General features: G+C 37.6%; 1 protein-coding gene across 2 annotated transcripts in view; it reads right to left on the bottom strand.

The window, feature by feature from the left end:
• Nucleotides 1-2,984: 2,984 nt before the first annotated feature.
• Nucleotides 2,985-14,062, bottom strand: part of DOK7 (docking protein 7) — a 69,243-nt gene continuing 58,165 nt past the window's right edge. For both annotated transcript variants that reach the window (XM_059817973.1, XM_059817974.1), the window contains exons 9-12: nt 9,150-9,215; nt 8,031-8,102; nt 4,775-4,927; nt 2,985-3,121 (exon numbers count right to left, since the gene is read on the bottom strand). In XM_059817973.1, coding sequence (XP_059673956.1) covers nt 2,985-3,121; nt 4,775-4,927; nt 8,031-8,102; nt 9,150-9,215 — 428 coding nt within the window. The remainder of the gene's footprint in view (nt 3,122-4,774; nt 4,928-8,030; nt 8,103-9,149; nt 9,216-14,062) is intronic.

Below are 14,062 nucleotides of genomic sequence, written 5' to 3'. Positions count from 1 at the left end.
ACGAATCACATTTATCTCCAAAAGTGTGGGAGATCTTTTGGGTTTTTTTCAAAGAGCTCTGAATCTGGAATCATCACAAACTGTATTTTAGCTCACTTATGCACAAGTTTTATGCAAGGCATGTGAATAAACCCCTAACTATTCCTACATTAACAGTGGTACTAGAGTTAATCCATGCAAGCTATGTGGTGAGCACAGGCCTGCTCATAGGATTATGGTTTGACTTCCATTTTTCCCAGTTCGCTACTGGAATTTGAAGGCACATTATTTTATCTATTTAGGAAAAATGTTTTCCATTTCTGTGAGCTCCTGTTGTTCAAATGAGAGAACTTTAGTTTCTTCAACAGAAATGTCAAGCCTATGACTTGACAGGGATACCTGCAAGGTACTACAAAAACAACCACCAACCAGTTTTTAACAGATGCAACAGTAAGGTTTGGCCTCCGGCTTCAGCATCCTAAACATAATTTAGTGCATGAGAATATGAATTGAATTTAAAAAATAAGTGAACGTCATCTGTTCTATTTGTCCTATTCAAGCGAAGTAAAAAAAGACAAACAGAAGCCTAAAAAGTAAAATAATTCATTTTTGGAAAGCCTTATAGGATAATTATGTTGACATTAACAAAGGCTGTAAGTACAAACTTATATCCACCCATCTAGCTAATCCTAGCTGAAGTTACTATGACATACACAAATACATGTGCACAGAGAACCATGTGCATGCACAGATTCACAGCCCTGTTCAACTTGAAAAATGTATTTTTAAAATTGTGACTCCTCCTGTAAGGCCAGCAGCAATCTGATGACCTTTACCATTGTGTCAAATCTTTACCCATGCTGCAAGTCCAGGATTCAATGCAAGCAATTTTGAGCAACGTACAGAAAGGCAGCCTTTGTAGAGAACCTGGGTAATATATTTTCCTAGTAAATAGATTTTTATGATAGAAATATTGCAGCTTCATTATATATCGTGATGGGAAACACTGCATTTCAGTGCATCAGGCAAGCTATGCTCATTTTAAATATTAAATACAAATAGACTCATAGCAAGAGATTTAACCCTGCAAGTCCTCCCGTGGAGGATCTTTAACTGAATAGCAGTTCAGTTAGATAAACTAGGTCCCAAGGAGCTGTAAGTCCAGGCCATTCCAGTTGAACTGAATATGCATTTACAAAGCAGATCACCACTGTCCATTAGTCAAATAAGGAAAACCTTTTAAACTGTGAATCCCATAAAAAGACTTCTTTTCCCTTCAGAAATATGCTAGACTGATAAACAGAAAAACACATCTTAGCACAGGACAGATGACAATGGCAATTGTCAACTCTCAAACACATTTTATTTATTTGAGAGATTTCTGATATTTTACATTACTATTGAGGCTACATTCAAATAAATTTATGGGTTAAATTCTGCCTCAAAACCAAACACCCACCTCTCCTTCTAAGTCACTTAGTGAAACCCTCACTGGAACAAAACTTCCACTCACCAATATAAATTATAATGCATATCTGAAAACCAGAATTGGGCTGTGATATTATATCTTAAGAGGACACAGTCAAGAAATCATAACACCCGAGACACCACTCCCGATAACTTCTGGAAGCCCAAGCTGATACGTTATCACAGGCCAAAATTTTGTTTTCTTCATAAGTACACTGCTTTGTTAGCGTAGTGTCACTGCCATAACATTTTATTTAAATAACATTTTGTATCAGGACAAATACATAGAACACAAGAATTACATAGACAATGCGACACAAAATCTAAGTCAAGTTTTGAATCACAGTCTCACTGTACAAAAGCAAGATGTCAAAGACTTGTGGACAAACCTATATTACAACATAACATCCTGTTGTGCCTCAATTCTGAGGCATCTCTGAAGACATCATGCTCTTACGTAGACCTGGTTTTATGCTATTTAGGGACAGCAGAGAACTATTCAATGAAAGTTTTAGCCTCAAGATGGATGATTCACTTTTGATGCTAGTTTACATTAGGGATAGTTTCGGAGATACAAATAAAGGACTCAGTTTTCAAAAGTGAAAGTTTCTTTTGAGTACCTTGATTTTAAGATATTCTGTATGAGAAACCTGAAACCTGATTTTCAAAGTGATACGTATGTTCAACTCCAGGAAAATTGCTAAGAATTACAGGTACTCAGCAACTAAGAAATCAAAGCCTATGGTCTGATACAGGGTTTTTAAGAACAGAAGCACCCAAAATGTCCCTTCACATTTCTTTGGTTTATAGACATAATTAAATTAAATAACTTGTTTGTGTGTGCTCTTGTCTGTATGCATACACATATGCATCCCTGACACGGCAGCTTTTAAATCTGAGCAAATTTAGCCAAAGCTACGGAACTCTTGGTGACCTGTAAAACTGAATTAAATTTAAGCATGTCCATAAATAAACATATAAATTGACAAAAATGTGCCTGCAAAAAATCAGGCACTGAATTTTCTTGCTTTTGTAAGAGTCCACTAATATATTAATAGAGGTTTTACATATTTTATACACTCAGATATATACATATATTTTAAAAGTAATGTGTGCTTATGTACATACATATGCACACCTGCAAACATATGTGTACACTTACCACATACACACTCACATTCCCTTATCAGCACACATTCAAGTTCTCTATTTTTAAAGAAAATGCCACCATTTAATAATGGTGGTTCCAGGTTCTCCAGGATTTTACAACTGTAGAAAAAGGTAACTTACTTACATCTGTCATTGCATATGAAAAAAATCAGGACTTTACAAACAAATTAAAATTAAAAGAAAGACCACACACACTCCTCATGCTACCAGCTTTCCAATTAGGAATCAAGATATTGGAATGAATCTGGTATAAATGCAATAAGCAATGGCAGCTTTTTGTATGAGTATTTTTTTACAATAAATGTGAATCTTTTGGAAGATAAATTAGTACCAATTTATGGTCAGCAAAAAGTTCTTTCCTAGACAGGTCATTGCTGAGCTCCTTTCTTCTTCTGCTCTAGCTCCTGCAAGCGTTCCTCCCGGCACTGAGCATGCTGTGTTCCCACTTTGTGAGCTGTCTCTGTGGCTGCAATGTCAATTTGTGCATATCGGGATGATCCACTTCCTGAAATACCAAATGAAATCATGTAAAAGACTATATCCCTCATATATTCCTGCGTAAAACTGACCCAGGGTTAAGCTATTGAGACACTTATTCCACAGATTTCCTAGATGAACTTGATCGGGTCTTAAAGCAAGCTCTATAAAGGGAGTAAGATGATAACCACAACAACAAAAAAAAACCCCAAACCCTTAAAAGCTTTGTTATCTACATATTTTAGTTAGCTGTTTTTCTTCAAATAAGCAAATGAACCACTTGTGTTTCTGCCCCAGGTTTGAATCTCCACTGCTACTCCTCCCAGTAGAAGACAAAATTGAACTCAGCTCTCCCACTTCTGGGAGGCTTCATCAGCTGGCTACTAGTAAGTAAATGAATAACACCTGGTATTTGAACAGAAAACACCATTGGTAAGGCAGTTGGCAGGGATTCTTCTTTGTCTGGATCAGGCATTCTGTGAATGCCTACCAGATCAGCTGCCTTCAGCCTTAGGCAGAATGACAGTTTAGTCCAATAATTGGCAATAAGGGAGATGAGATAAAAGCTGCTCGGTCTATTCAGGAGCAGAACAGTTCTGTATGGGTGCAGACATACAACTCCAGAGGCTGAGGAAAACTTTAGTGTGAAAAAATAAAATATTTATGGTCACTAAAGGCACCTTCAAAGTTACACAAGTTGAGCTTGGGAGGGTAACTGACATTTAGGAAAGTTTATGTCAGTTTACGGAATTCGGCTCTTCGTTCTTAATGCCTTGGTTCACTGTCTTTAAAATGAAGATAAAACATCACTTTCACATCTCAACAGGGTGTTGTGCAGAGAACTACATTAAAGTCTGGGAGAAGCTTAGAATTACTTAACTACAGCCATATAAACATCAAAAAAAACCCAATGGGAAAAGTGTCACCATTTCAAAGTTAATAAACTTGCTGAAATTAAAAGTATAAAAATTAAAATCTCAATAGCTGAAAACTATACATGGAAAAGCCATTAATACCAAATGTGAACAACTAAATGCCAGATCCTGATTAGGGGCTTTCTGTAAGGAGGAATGCATCTCTAAATGACAATACATGGTAGCTCTAATGCATGTTTATGTGCTAATGTCCTAGTTATGCATTAAAAGTAAAATACCTAGATCCAGACAAAAGAATAATTCAAATACTTGGGATGGCTTCCTCTCTGTAGCACTTTCACACATCCTCATGGAGAGTGGATAGAACACTGTGTTCTATTCTTAAGCATTTTCTGCATGGCTCCAGAGTCAGTATCTTCAGGAGCAAGCCCTGTACACCTACACCCACAGCCCCGTTTCTGAAGCCAAGCAAGAAAAATTAAGTAAGTGTAGTCCTGATATGTGCAGTGAAAATCTTGAGAACACGTAGCAAATTACTGTCTGTCATCTCCACAGACACAGAAATATTCACTTTAGAAGGAGTGCATATACAATGCACCTGTCAGAAGGATGCAACCTCTTATAGAATTTCATTACTTAAAAATCTTTTCCAAGAGTTGGCAATTACTGCCTCACAAACGTACCAGGGTTCAACTCCTCTGTTAGAAAGAGCCTATGCATAGATGAGAAATTAAGATTCCCCATGCACCATACATTCTGCATTACTGCATCCTTTGCTGTTTATATAGTATTGTAGACTTCCTTACCTCTTACGCTTGTGCTAGGTTCTTGAAGTTCCAATTCCATGTAATGAAGCTGTTTTTTGGAAGTAGGGCTGACAGGAATATTAACGTAGGTGGCTGTCTCACTGTGGAGTCGATCTGATGCAGGAACATCAGCTGAATAACCTACTGCCCCTTCTAAAATAAGTAACATGTTATTATAGACACTGTTTGCAATGACCAATGGTCCATTTCATAAAAATGCACTGTTCCATCAACTGTTCTGAAAGCAAACATTCAGCAGCAACAACTCGGCTTGCCAAACAGCACATTCCTCAGTCGTAGATGGGACATGAGAAGACTAAGGTTTCTACAGAAAAGATCCTCAGAGACTGATCGAGTCAGGATCTCTGCAGAAGACCACAGACCACAGCCGGTGATCTCACTGTGTTGTGACAGAAAGCAAACACTATGCAGAAATTGTCAAACAGAAGCAATGTATGCAACACTATCTCACAAGGCTTTCAGCTCTACCTCAGGTTAGTAAAGCCTTATATGAAGCAATCTGTTCTAGGAAGATGTGGACTATCATATCATCCACAAGACAGCAACCAAAATCACTAGAAGGTCAGAAAGTATGGCCTGAAAACAGGGACTGAAGAACTGTTTCAAGCAAGGGGAAGGCAAGCTTGAAGAGATGTTGACAGCTTCCCTGTACTGAGTTGAAAAAGACTGGAATGATGCCAAGTGGGGACAAACCAAGTAATAAAAGACTTCAATTGCAGGAAAAAGTAGAAGGTTAGACAATGGGAAAACCTTTCTAATAGTAAAGATCACATGAACACTAGAGGAAACCCCACAGAGGCTGAAGAATTGCTGCATCTAGAAACTTCTGAAAAAGAAACAGACTAACACCTACTAGGAAACAGTTTTCTATAAAGTGATTCTGACTTAAAGACAACTTCTTGGTCTACTGGATGAATTCTCAAGACCTCTTCTAGCCCTACTTTCAATTATTCTAATCTCGTCAGAAATGAAACTAAGAGAGAAGGTAGAAGGCTCCTTTCACTGGACCAGCCGGGCATTTCAGCCTTCAACCCCTTCCTGACATCAGGCACCTACATCTAGTTTTTCAATCCATGAATACCAAGGGACTTCCCAGAATTACCTGGGCTACAGGAGACCCAAATACAAACCTGTATTCTCTCTGGGCTTAGGCAAGGGTCTGAGTCATATTTTCATTGTCCTACTCAGCAGGCTAGTAATCACCTGCCTGTCCAGTCCAGTTGAAGTTCTTACCCTTAAACACTTTCTGCTGCTAAGTCAATTTGGGACAGAGGAGTGCAGAGGAAAAATGGTGTCACTTTCAGGTTCTCTCTTTCCCTGAAGTTCTCCCATTAAGCCCTTCCTTTTCCCCACACAAAACTCATATCAAAACTTTATTTGTCCAAATCACTGCTTTTCTTTTCTGCCCATTCAGGCACCGATGAGATGTGAATGGAGAGGCAGTAGCTGATCAAGGCTTTTATAGCACAGGAGAGAATGACTTCATATATCCAACCAACAGCAGCTGTGAGTAACCATTAAGGGGAATTTTTCTTCTTCTTGGACTGTATTATGAATAGCAAAGGTAACTCATACAAAGTCGGGCAACAGTAAGAGTTGTCAGAGGTTAGAGCAGGTTCCAGGATAATGGAATTTCTCCAGGCTTAAGCTATTTAAATCAAGAGTCTACTATGCAGTCCAAGATTTTAAAAGCCTGGAAAGTTTCTGGTAGACTTTCGTAAAGAAAACATAGGAACATCCACAAAGTAACCAAACATTTTTCTGCCCACCAGACTTCAAGCTGTTGTTCCAAAGCCAGGTGTTAGGAACAAAATTAAAAGGAAAAAAAACAAACAGGAAGAAATTTCTGTATCTTCATCAAACATTATTCTCAGAAATCATTCTCAATTATTCTGTCTAAAGTATTTCAAAGGAATTTGGCCTGACTGTGCCAAGTGGGATTCAGCAGACCCGTAGCATTGAAAACCTGCACCCCAAATAGTTAAAGTTGTAAGCAAACGACAATCTTAACAACTGATACAGAGTCATGAATAGTTATGAAGGAAAAGATAATTTTTAAAGTTTTTCTATATGCTGTTAAAATGATGTAGCAGGAGTTTAAGTGAAGTCTCCTCAAAGCTAGCTAGCATGAAAACTAGCAAACTTCTGTATAGAGCTAAACAGTTGAAAGGTTTCAGGAAGATGAGTGTCATACCTGATGCAGACAAGCCAAGTGATTTTCCTGAGAACTAAAAAACCACACATATATTAATTGGTGGGGCTTTGTGCAAAGAAAGCAAAAGCAGCACACTGAACAAAGAAACCCCTGGCAACAATCAAATATTCTTGCTATAACTTGACTCAAAGGAAAAAAAAAACCAACCCAAGAACAAAGTTGGGCAAACTGGAATGGAAGGAAAGGAAAAGTCTTCTGTTGTTTAGTCTGTGCTGTCTTAACAGCTTTCTTTGTAAACATAGAAATAGTTGTCTTTTCATTTTTCCTTCAAATAAAAAAACCCAACTCATTAGATGCTAAAAACGGGCTTGTATTTGTTTGAAGAGGAAGGTTTATTTGAAAAGCACAAAACAGTCAAAAGCTCCTCCTAAGAAAACAAGGCACACACAGAGAGCCATGGACAAAGACAGTGCTTTCAGCAGTCTGTTCTGGGTGGACAGAGGTAGAAGATGCTTACAAGAGGGGTCAGATGACCAGTATTTGAGATCATTATGGAAGGAGAATTTGAGATAAGAACAGACCAAAATGCATGGTTACAACATTCTGAAAGAATTGGTAGAATATCATGATTGCTTGAAAAGAAAGGGGGAAAAGGTAGGAAGAAAAAAAAAATAGTTAAGCAAATAACAGGAGAAGAATAAAAGAGAAAATGCAGTGGTACTGAAATGAGGGGGGAAAGAAAGGAAAAGATAGTATAATTGGGGAGGGAAGAAGAAAATGATATTTGAAACTGGTGGTTTAGCCTTTCTTTCAGCTAGTGTTAGTTATTCATATTTTCTACCCTATGTAGGCACCATTCTCAGAAATGTACCAAAAATAATGCAGAAAGAAAACCAACACCATAAACACAGCCCTGAGATAAGTGAGTGTGTGTGTGCATGCATGTAAAGCTGACGTGTTCAAAGGGCACCACCTCAAAAATAAATGTTTTTAAGAGATCACAACAAAAAAGGAAATGGAAAAAGAAACAGGAGATGTTAGTGTCCTCTAATGCAACTGGCTCCAAAGATATTTACTCACCAGGTTCCTCAGGGCTAGTAGGAGTTCCCGGTTCTGCAGGAATTGTCAGCATCTCATAACCACCTTTAGGACCTAGAATACAGGAATACCGTCAACAGCTTTGGATTTAGGAATTTGCACAATGAAAACAAAGCTTACGTTTTTCTGGTTTTGACTTGTAATCTAATCTGAATAATGATACTGAAAAATCTCAGAAAGTATAAACAGTGGCTAGTGTTGACTTTTCTGTAGTGGTGATGCCAGCATTTTCTAATGAGTGCAACAGCAAGGAAGTAAATTTTAGGACACTGAAGGCCACTGAAGTCAAGTGTGTTTTGCTGTACATTGATGTGGGAGCAAAGCTGTGTTGAATGCATGAATCAGGGAGAAGTGCGTGGGTGATCTTGGGAGCATCTGGAAGACTCTTGTTAAAATTCCACCTCCAGCATGATGGAGAAGTTCTTGATTTCTGACAAAGCTCTGTAGAAAATGCTTAAACTAGCCCTTCCAAAGATAACTTTGCATTCCAAGTGCAAATCATCATCTTTGCAAGAAGCCAGGCAGCACAACATCACCAGTGCTTCCAGACCACTAAGCTGAAAAAAGATGCCCAGGTTCCCTCCTGATCTCAGACTCCACCCCAGTTCAAACAAGGCAAGCTAAAAAGTTATGCCCATAGAACAAACATATTGGGATTAATTTTGAATTACAAACACTCATAATTTTATCTGCTGCTCTTTTTTCTCCATTATCATGAAGAAGGATCTTTAAATGTGGTGGGTTTTTTTTTCCCACCACGTCATTGCTAGGGTACAGGATTCTTCATGGCCCAAGGTGGGGGTTTTTTTGGTGGGTGCTCTTTGTTAAAGTGCTGGCAGGATCTTACTGCTGTGAATAAGATTACTGCCTATGCTCTGACACTTATCTCATCTGTCTCTGCCTCTTCTAAACTTATCCCATCTGTCAATGCCTTTCTAACAAAAACCCTGCAAAGCAAAAAAACCCAGGAAATACAGAAGTCTTACAATAGGGAATCAAGTCATACATTACCCTTAACATTTTCTGAAGTTTAAAATGATTTAAGTTTAAATTAATTTAAATGTACATGCACACACATACCTCATAACCACTTACACTTACCAGCTTGGAGACTGTGCCCTCTATGTACTTTCAAAGACCCAGAAGCTGCCATGACAGAAGCACCACCTGTTTTCAAAGAGAGATATTCACATTAAATCTAAATATCGGTTGCTATTATTAGATATCTGCTCTGCATCAGCATTTTTAGGAGATGATTCTGAAACATCAAGAAAACTTTCAATAAGAATTACAAGTCATTGTTCTTCATTTAAGCAATATTCCTTTTTTTTTTTGCTAAATTGTTTATCTGGAGATTGTAGCACTATAATTTTGTTGTTTTCTTTCCTTAGAAAGAAAGGATGCCTTCTATAAAACTTCAGGATACTGGCTTCCCTGTTTGTGGTGAGTACTACCTTACTCACAGAGCTAGTTGACTTGAACTGAAAAGCAAAATGGCAATGAAAACTGAGTGGGGAGTTGCCTTTGAAATCCATAAGGTAGCTCTGGCAACACAAAGTTTAAAGTGTTCATTAAAATCTCATCAGACTGGATCCAAAACCTATTAAAGTTAATGGGAAGAACTGTATCACACTTCAGTAGTCCACCGTCCAGTTTTAGACATGCATAAACTGGGGCAGGGTGAAGGGTAGGCGAAGGATCTAGCTTCCATCGGGTTTGAATCCAGGTCATAGCTGGTTCTTGTGAAATACCGTTCCAAGTGCTACAGCCAGGAAAGCTTTACCAAGGGCATGTCAGATGGCACAGTCAGCCTCCTTTCCCCAGCCCTATTCAGATCAGCAGAAAGCTGTCCCAGGTACGGTATTAGGTACAGAAGTTTGAGGAAACAAGAGCTAATAACTCAGAAACCTGCAGAGAGGTACACATGTAGTATGGTTTGTCTACATACACATATCCTTTTATTTAACCAGCAAACTAATCAGCATTATACCTACCTGTTCAGTTAGCATTATCCCTATCCAGGCGTGAATGTCTTGTCTCTTCTTTTGCCACTGTGGGCACCTTAATCAAGATGAGTGGCATTTACTTCCTCAGATGAATAATGTCGAGGGAACTTCTTGGGCAAGTAAATGGTACTTAACAGAAATAGGGTAGGAGACTGTGTTTATGAGTAACCCTACCACTGGTGACAGGGCAGCTGTGCCATGTGCTGCTGGGTGTTGGGGATCAGGTACAAAATTAACACTCTTCTAAACTGACGAATAGTCTCTGTGCAGGTGAGAAACTTCGCTGCAAATTGTTTTTAAAATAGCATCCAAAAATTACTGTAATTGTTACACAACATGAAGAAATTCTGTAAGATAAATAGAAATCTCAAATACCTAAGAAATCTGCATGACTTAGGAACCTAAAAAAATGGCAATTTCTTAGTTTTTCCCCTGTATAAACTACAGTCATACAATTTTTTCTAACTATAATAGTTTCCACACTTACAAAATTATTCCTACACTTTTATAAAATAAATCTAAACAAAACCCATAGATTATTTCATTTAATGAGGAAAATGGATTAAAAAATATTAAACACCTATTTCAGAAGTGCACAACTGAACCAAAACCTTTAGTTTTGCACGCTTTGTGTACACAAAAGTATATATAGGGTAAACCAAGGGTACAACAACAATTTTCAAGCATACTGTACTGAGAAACTGATTTTCTATTTTAACAAATGAGATCACATTGTAGAATCTTTACAAACTCTGGTCACTAAAAATATTGTTTGAAATTTTGCTTTTAACAAGACTGTTGATATAAATAAATGCAAAAACAGTACAGAAATTATGATGCCCTGGACTAGCTGATTTATTTATTCTCCTTTGTCTCACCTCAGAGCATCCTGTCTCTGCATTATTAAGAATATCAGAATATGCTTTATGCAGCTGAAAGTCCTACCTTACTTTGGAGATTACTATAGTCTATTTACTTTATGCTAATTGCAGCTTCATCACAAAACTGGTGTGGGGTATTTTTCTCCCTCAAAAACTTAATGTAATTCAGTAGAATTCATTCCACAGGAGACATGGATTTTTAAGCAACATTTTTAGGATTTGTGAAAAGCACACAGGACAGGAAAGGAGATTTAAAACAATAAGATAATTCCAATCCATTTATGGTCAAGCTGAAGTTTTCCCACTTGGAGCTGGTTTAAAACAACTACGTTCAGGATTTGACCTGTTGCATTTTCCTCATTTTCGAATCTGGTAACTAAAAAATATTTACATAGCCAAATCTTTCATGGAATTGTTTTGAAGCTTTGAACTGCGTCATATAAACACATGTCAACAGAGATCAACCTAGATAATTTATTCCTCCTTCTTTACGTATACCATGTAAACTGGTTTGTTTCTTATTTATGAATCCCAGGATAACACTCGCAGGAATGGAAAAAGCAAGTTAGCAAGATAAATTTCTGAACATATAAAGCATCCAGCAGGAGACAGACGCTCCCTTCCATCACTGTTTTTGTCTTACAAAGGATTGTTAAGGATAATTTTTTCAGTTTCCCCTGCCATCCAGTTCTGTGTGGCTGACTCGCTCGTCTTTGTTAAAACTGAGTAGTTCATCAAGGGAGTTATTTCTGTTCTACTTTCCTCAATGTGTAAGAGGAAGAAGATATTCAAAATGTGACAAAATGAAAATGTGCTGCAGAGTATTTTGCATTCCTACATATGATTAGACTCAAATGTCTGATGTATCTCAATGAAGACAACCACTATTTGAAACATTTTTCTAACTTCGTAGTCATTTCTTTATGCCCACTCTTCAAAAATAAGCACAGTTTACAGCACATATGCTCAAGAGCGAGCCATAAAAAAAAAATTAACAAACGAGAGGGAAGCTGGAATACATGCTATAAACTGAGCCCAGGCAGTTTACATATTCAAATCCTGTCTCCCATCATTACATGGCCAGTGAGTAGACACATGCAATACTAAACTGCATTGGTAAATGCAGTGATCACTTCTTACCACCCAGCCTCTACTTTAGCTTCACGGAGTAGGTTACAAACTCTGCAGGTCTGGGCTATTAAATTTGCTCACAAGGAGTCAGGACAGAAGAAAATACTATGTTCTATGACAAATTCTTGCTTCTTATTGAATTAAAACTACCTTTATTATGAAGTATTTTGATCCACTCAGCCAAGCAACATTTCCATCTCCTCCTTTGAAAACAGATACCTTGCTTAAAAGAGCATCCAAAGCCTAGAGCTACTGGTTGACAGGAGAAATACTGCAAGTACACCAGGAGGTTTTTCCATGTAAATGTGATAAAAGACTTCCTGGTACTGTATAATTGCCCTATTAAACTTCCCTAAGTTTGTTACTCTTCAATTTTCAGAGTGATTTCATATATTTTCTGCTATACAAATGGCATTATCTGCAATACATAAAAGCTGAAGGGGATGCTTAAAAATGCTTACTTGCTCTACAGTTTTCCCTGTATTCAGAAACGCCTGCTCGCTCTCTAACAGTCAACTTCAGAAGCAGTAAGATCACTCAAAATTAGAAATGCATTCAAGCACAGTGACTGTTCAAATATTGCTCCACAAAGATGCCTGTTTAGCGTGTCCAAAAGAATCACAGAGGATCTAAATACCTCTAGCTATTATTAATCTTCCCATGCTGTAGGGCCACTCCAGCCCAGCCTCCCATCCTTAAAAATGCAAAAGTGTTAAGCTAGAACCATTACCATTTTCCTGTACCAGGAAACTCAGTGCCTGTTTTTTGAAACATATATCTTCAAAGATGTTTTACATACATTTGCTCCAAAAATCTTGATGCATCTGAAGCTCAGGATCTACATTGGCCAAGAATGAAGATCACATAATGAGTTTCCTTAATAGAAAAAAAAAAAAAAAAGCTGAAGTAATCACTATGTTTGCAAATAAGGTTCCTCATCTTTGTGTTCTAGAAGGCTGGGATGTGTAATTTCCCCAGATTTCAGTTGTCAGAGGAGGCATAGGGAAGCAAATCGGGAATACAGAAAAGGCAGGACTAAAGGGTCACTGTGGCATGGATTTACCTTCTGTCACTCCCAAAACAGGGAACAGGAACCTGCTGGACCTACTAAGCCCAGAGGATGAAGCAGCAGCATTTGGATCATTCACTAGTATATGGTTTCAGCACAGTGATTTTTTTTCCCCTCCTGTCAGGCCCCTAGTAATTTAGAGTCACTAAGGCCGAGGTTTAACTTGTAAATGCAATACATATTTTCATCAGCTTACTTAAACCACTTTTTCTGAGCTCCTATTTTTCTTCCCTTATGGAATTATTTTGAGTGCACTTATAAAATGAAGCACAATCAAGAAAGAGCATGTCATATTATGGCAGGGTTTTATTAATCAGTTTCTCATTATAATGATGTTCTTCTATTACAGTGTTTAGCCCTATGAGGTATGACATATTTATGGTGGACACTGTTCATCACACAGTCCTTTACTAGGTCAATAAAAGTATCATAGCATACTTTGTCTTCCTACATTTGAAGAGCTGACAACACATATCCTGAAAAAAACATTGTGAATTATAAATTATTTTCAACCTAAGCAACAACAACCAACACAGTACAGCCCATATTCTTCTTTCTCACTGCTCTCAATTAATTCCTTGAAAGCTTACTCCTAAGCTTGGAGTAGAAGTATCAGGCTGCATAAGTTTGCAATAAAAAATTTAAAAATTCATGAAAGAAAGCCTATTTTTCCATCATAAAAGCTAAGCTGTCAGACAGCTGAGTTAATTTTCAGCACCCATCACCTGTTATATACTTAATTTTATTCTTTCTTTTTATCTCTCTACCTTGACTCCCTATCTATCTAAGAACAATTTAATAGAGATACAATGTTCATAATCAGCATTCAGCTGAAATTTCAGCTGAATTCCAATCCACAGCATTGTTTTATGTTTATTCCTTAATTCATCCTCTCAGAACATTTCCCATCAAGCATTGGGTAGGTTT

The sequence above is a fragment of the Gavia stellata genome, chromosome 5, assembly GCF_030936135.1.
Source record: "Gavia stellata isolate bGavSte3 chromosome 5, bGavSte3.hap2, whole genome shotgun sequence".
NCBI classification, from domain to species: domain Eukaryota; kingdom Metazoa; phylum Chordata; class Aves; order Gaviiformes; family Gaviidae; genus Gavia; species Gavia stellata.
This window is presented reverse-complemented; position numbering and strand designations above follow the sequence as displayed.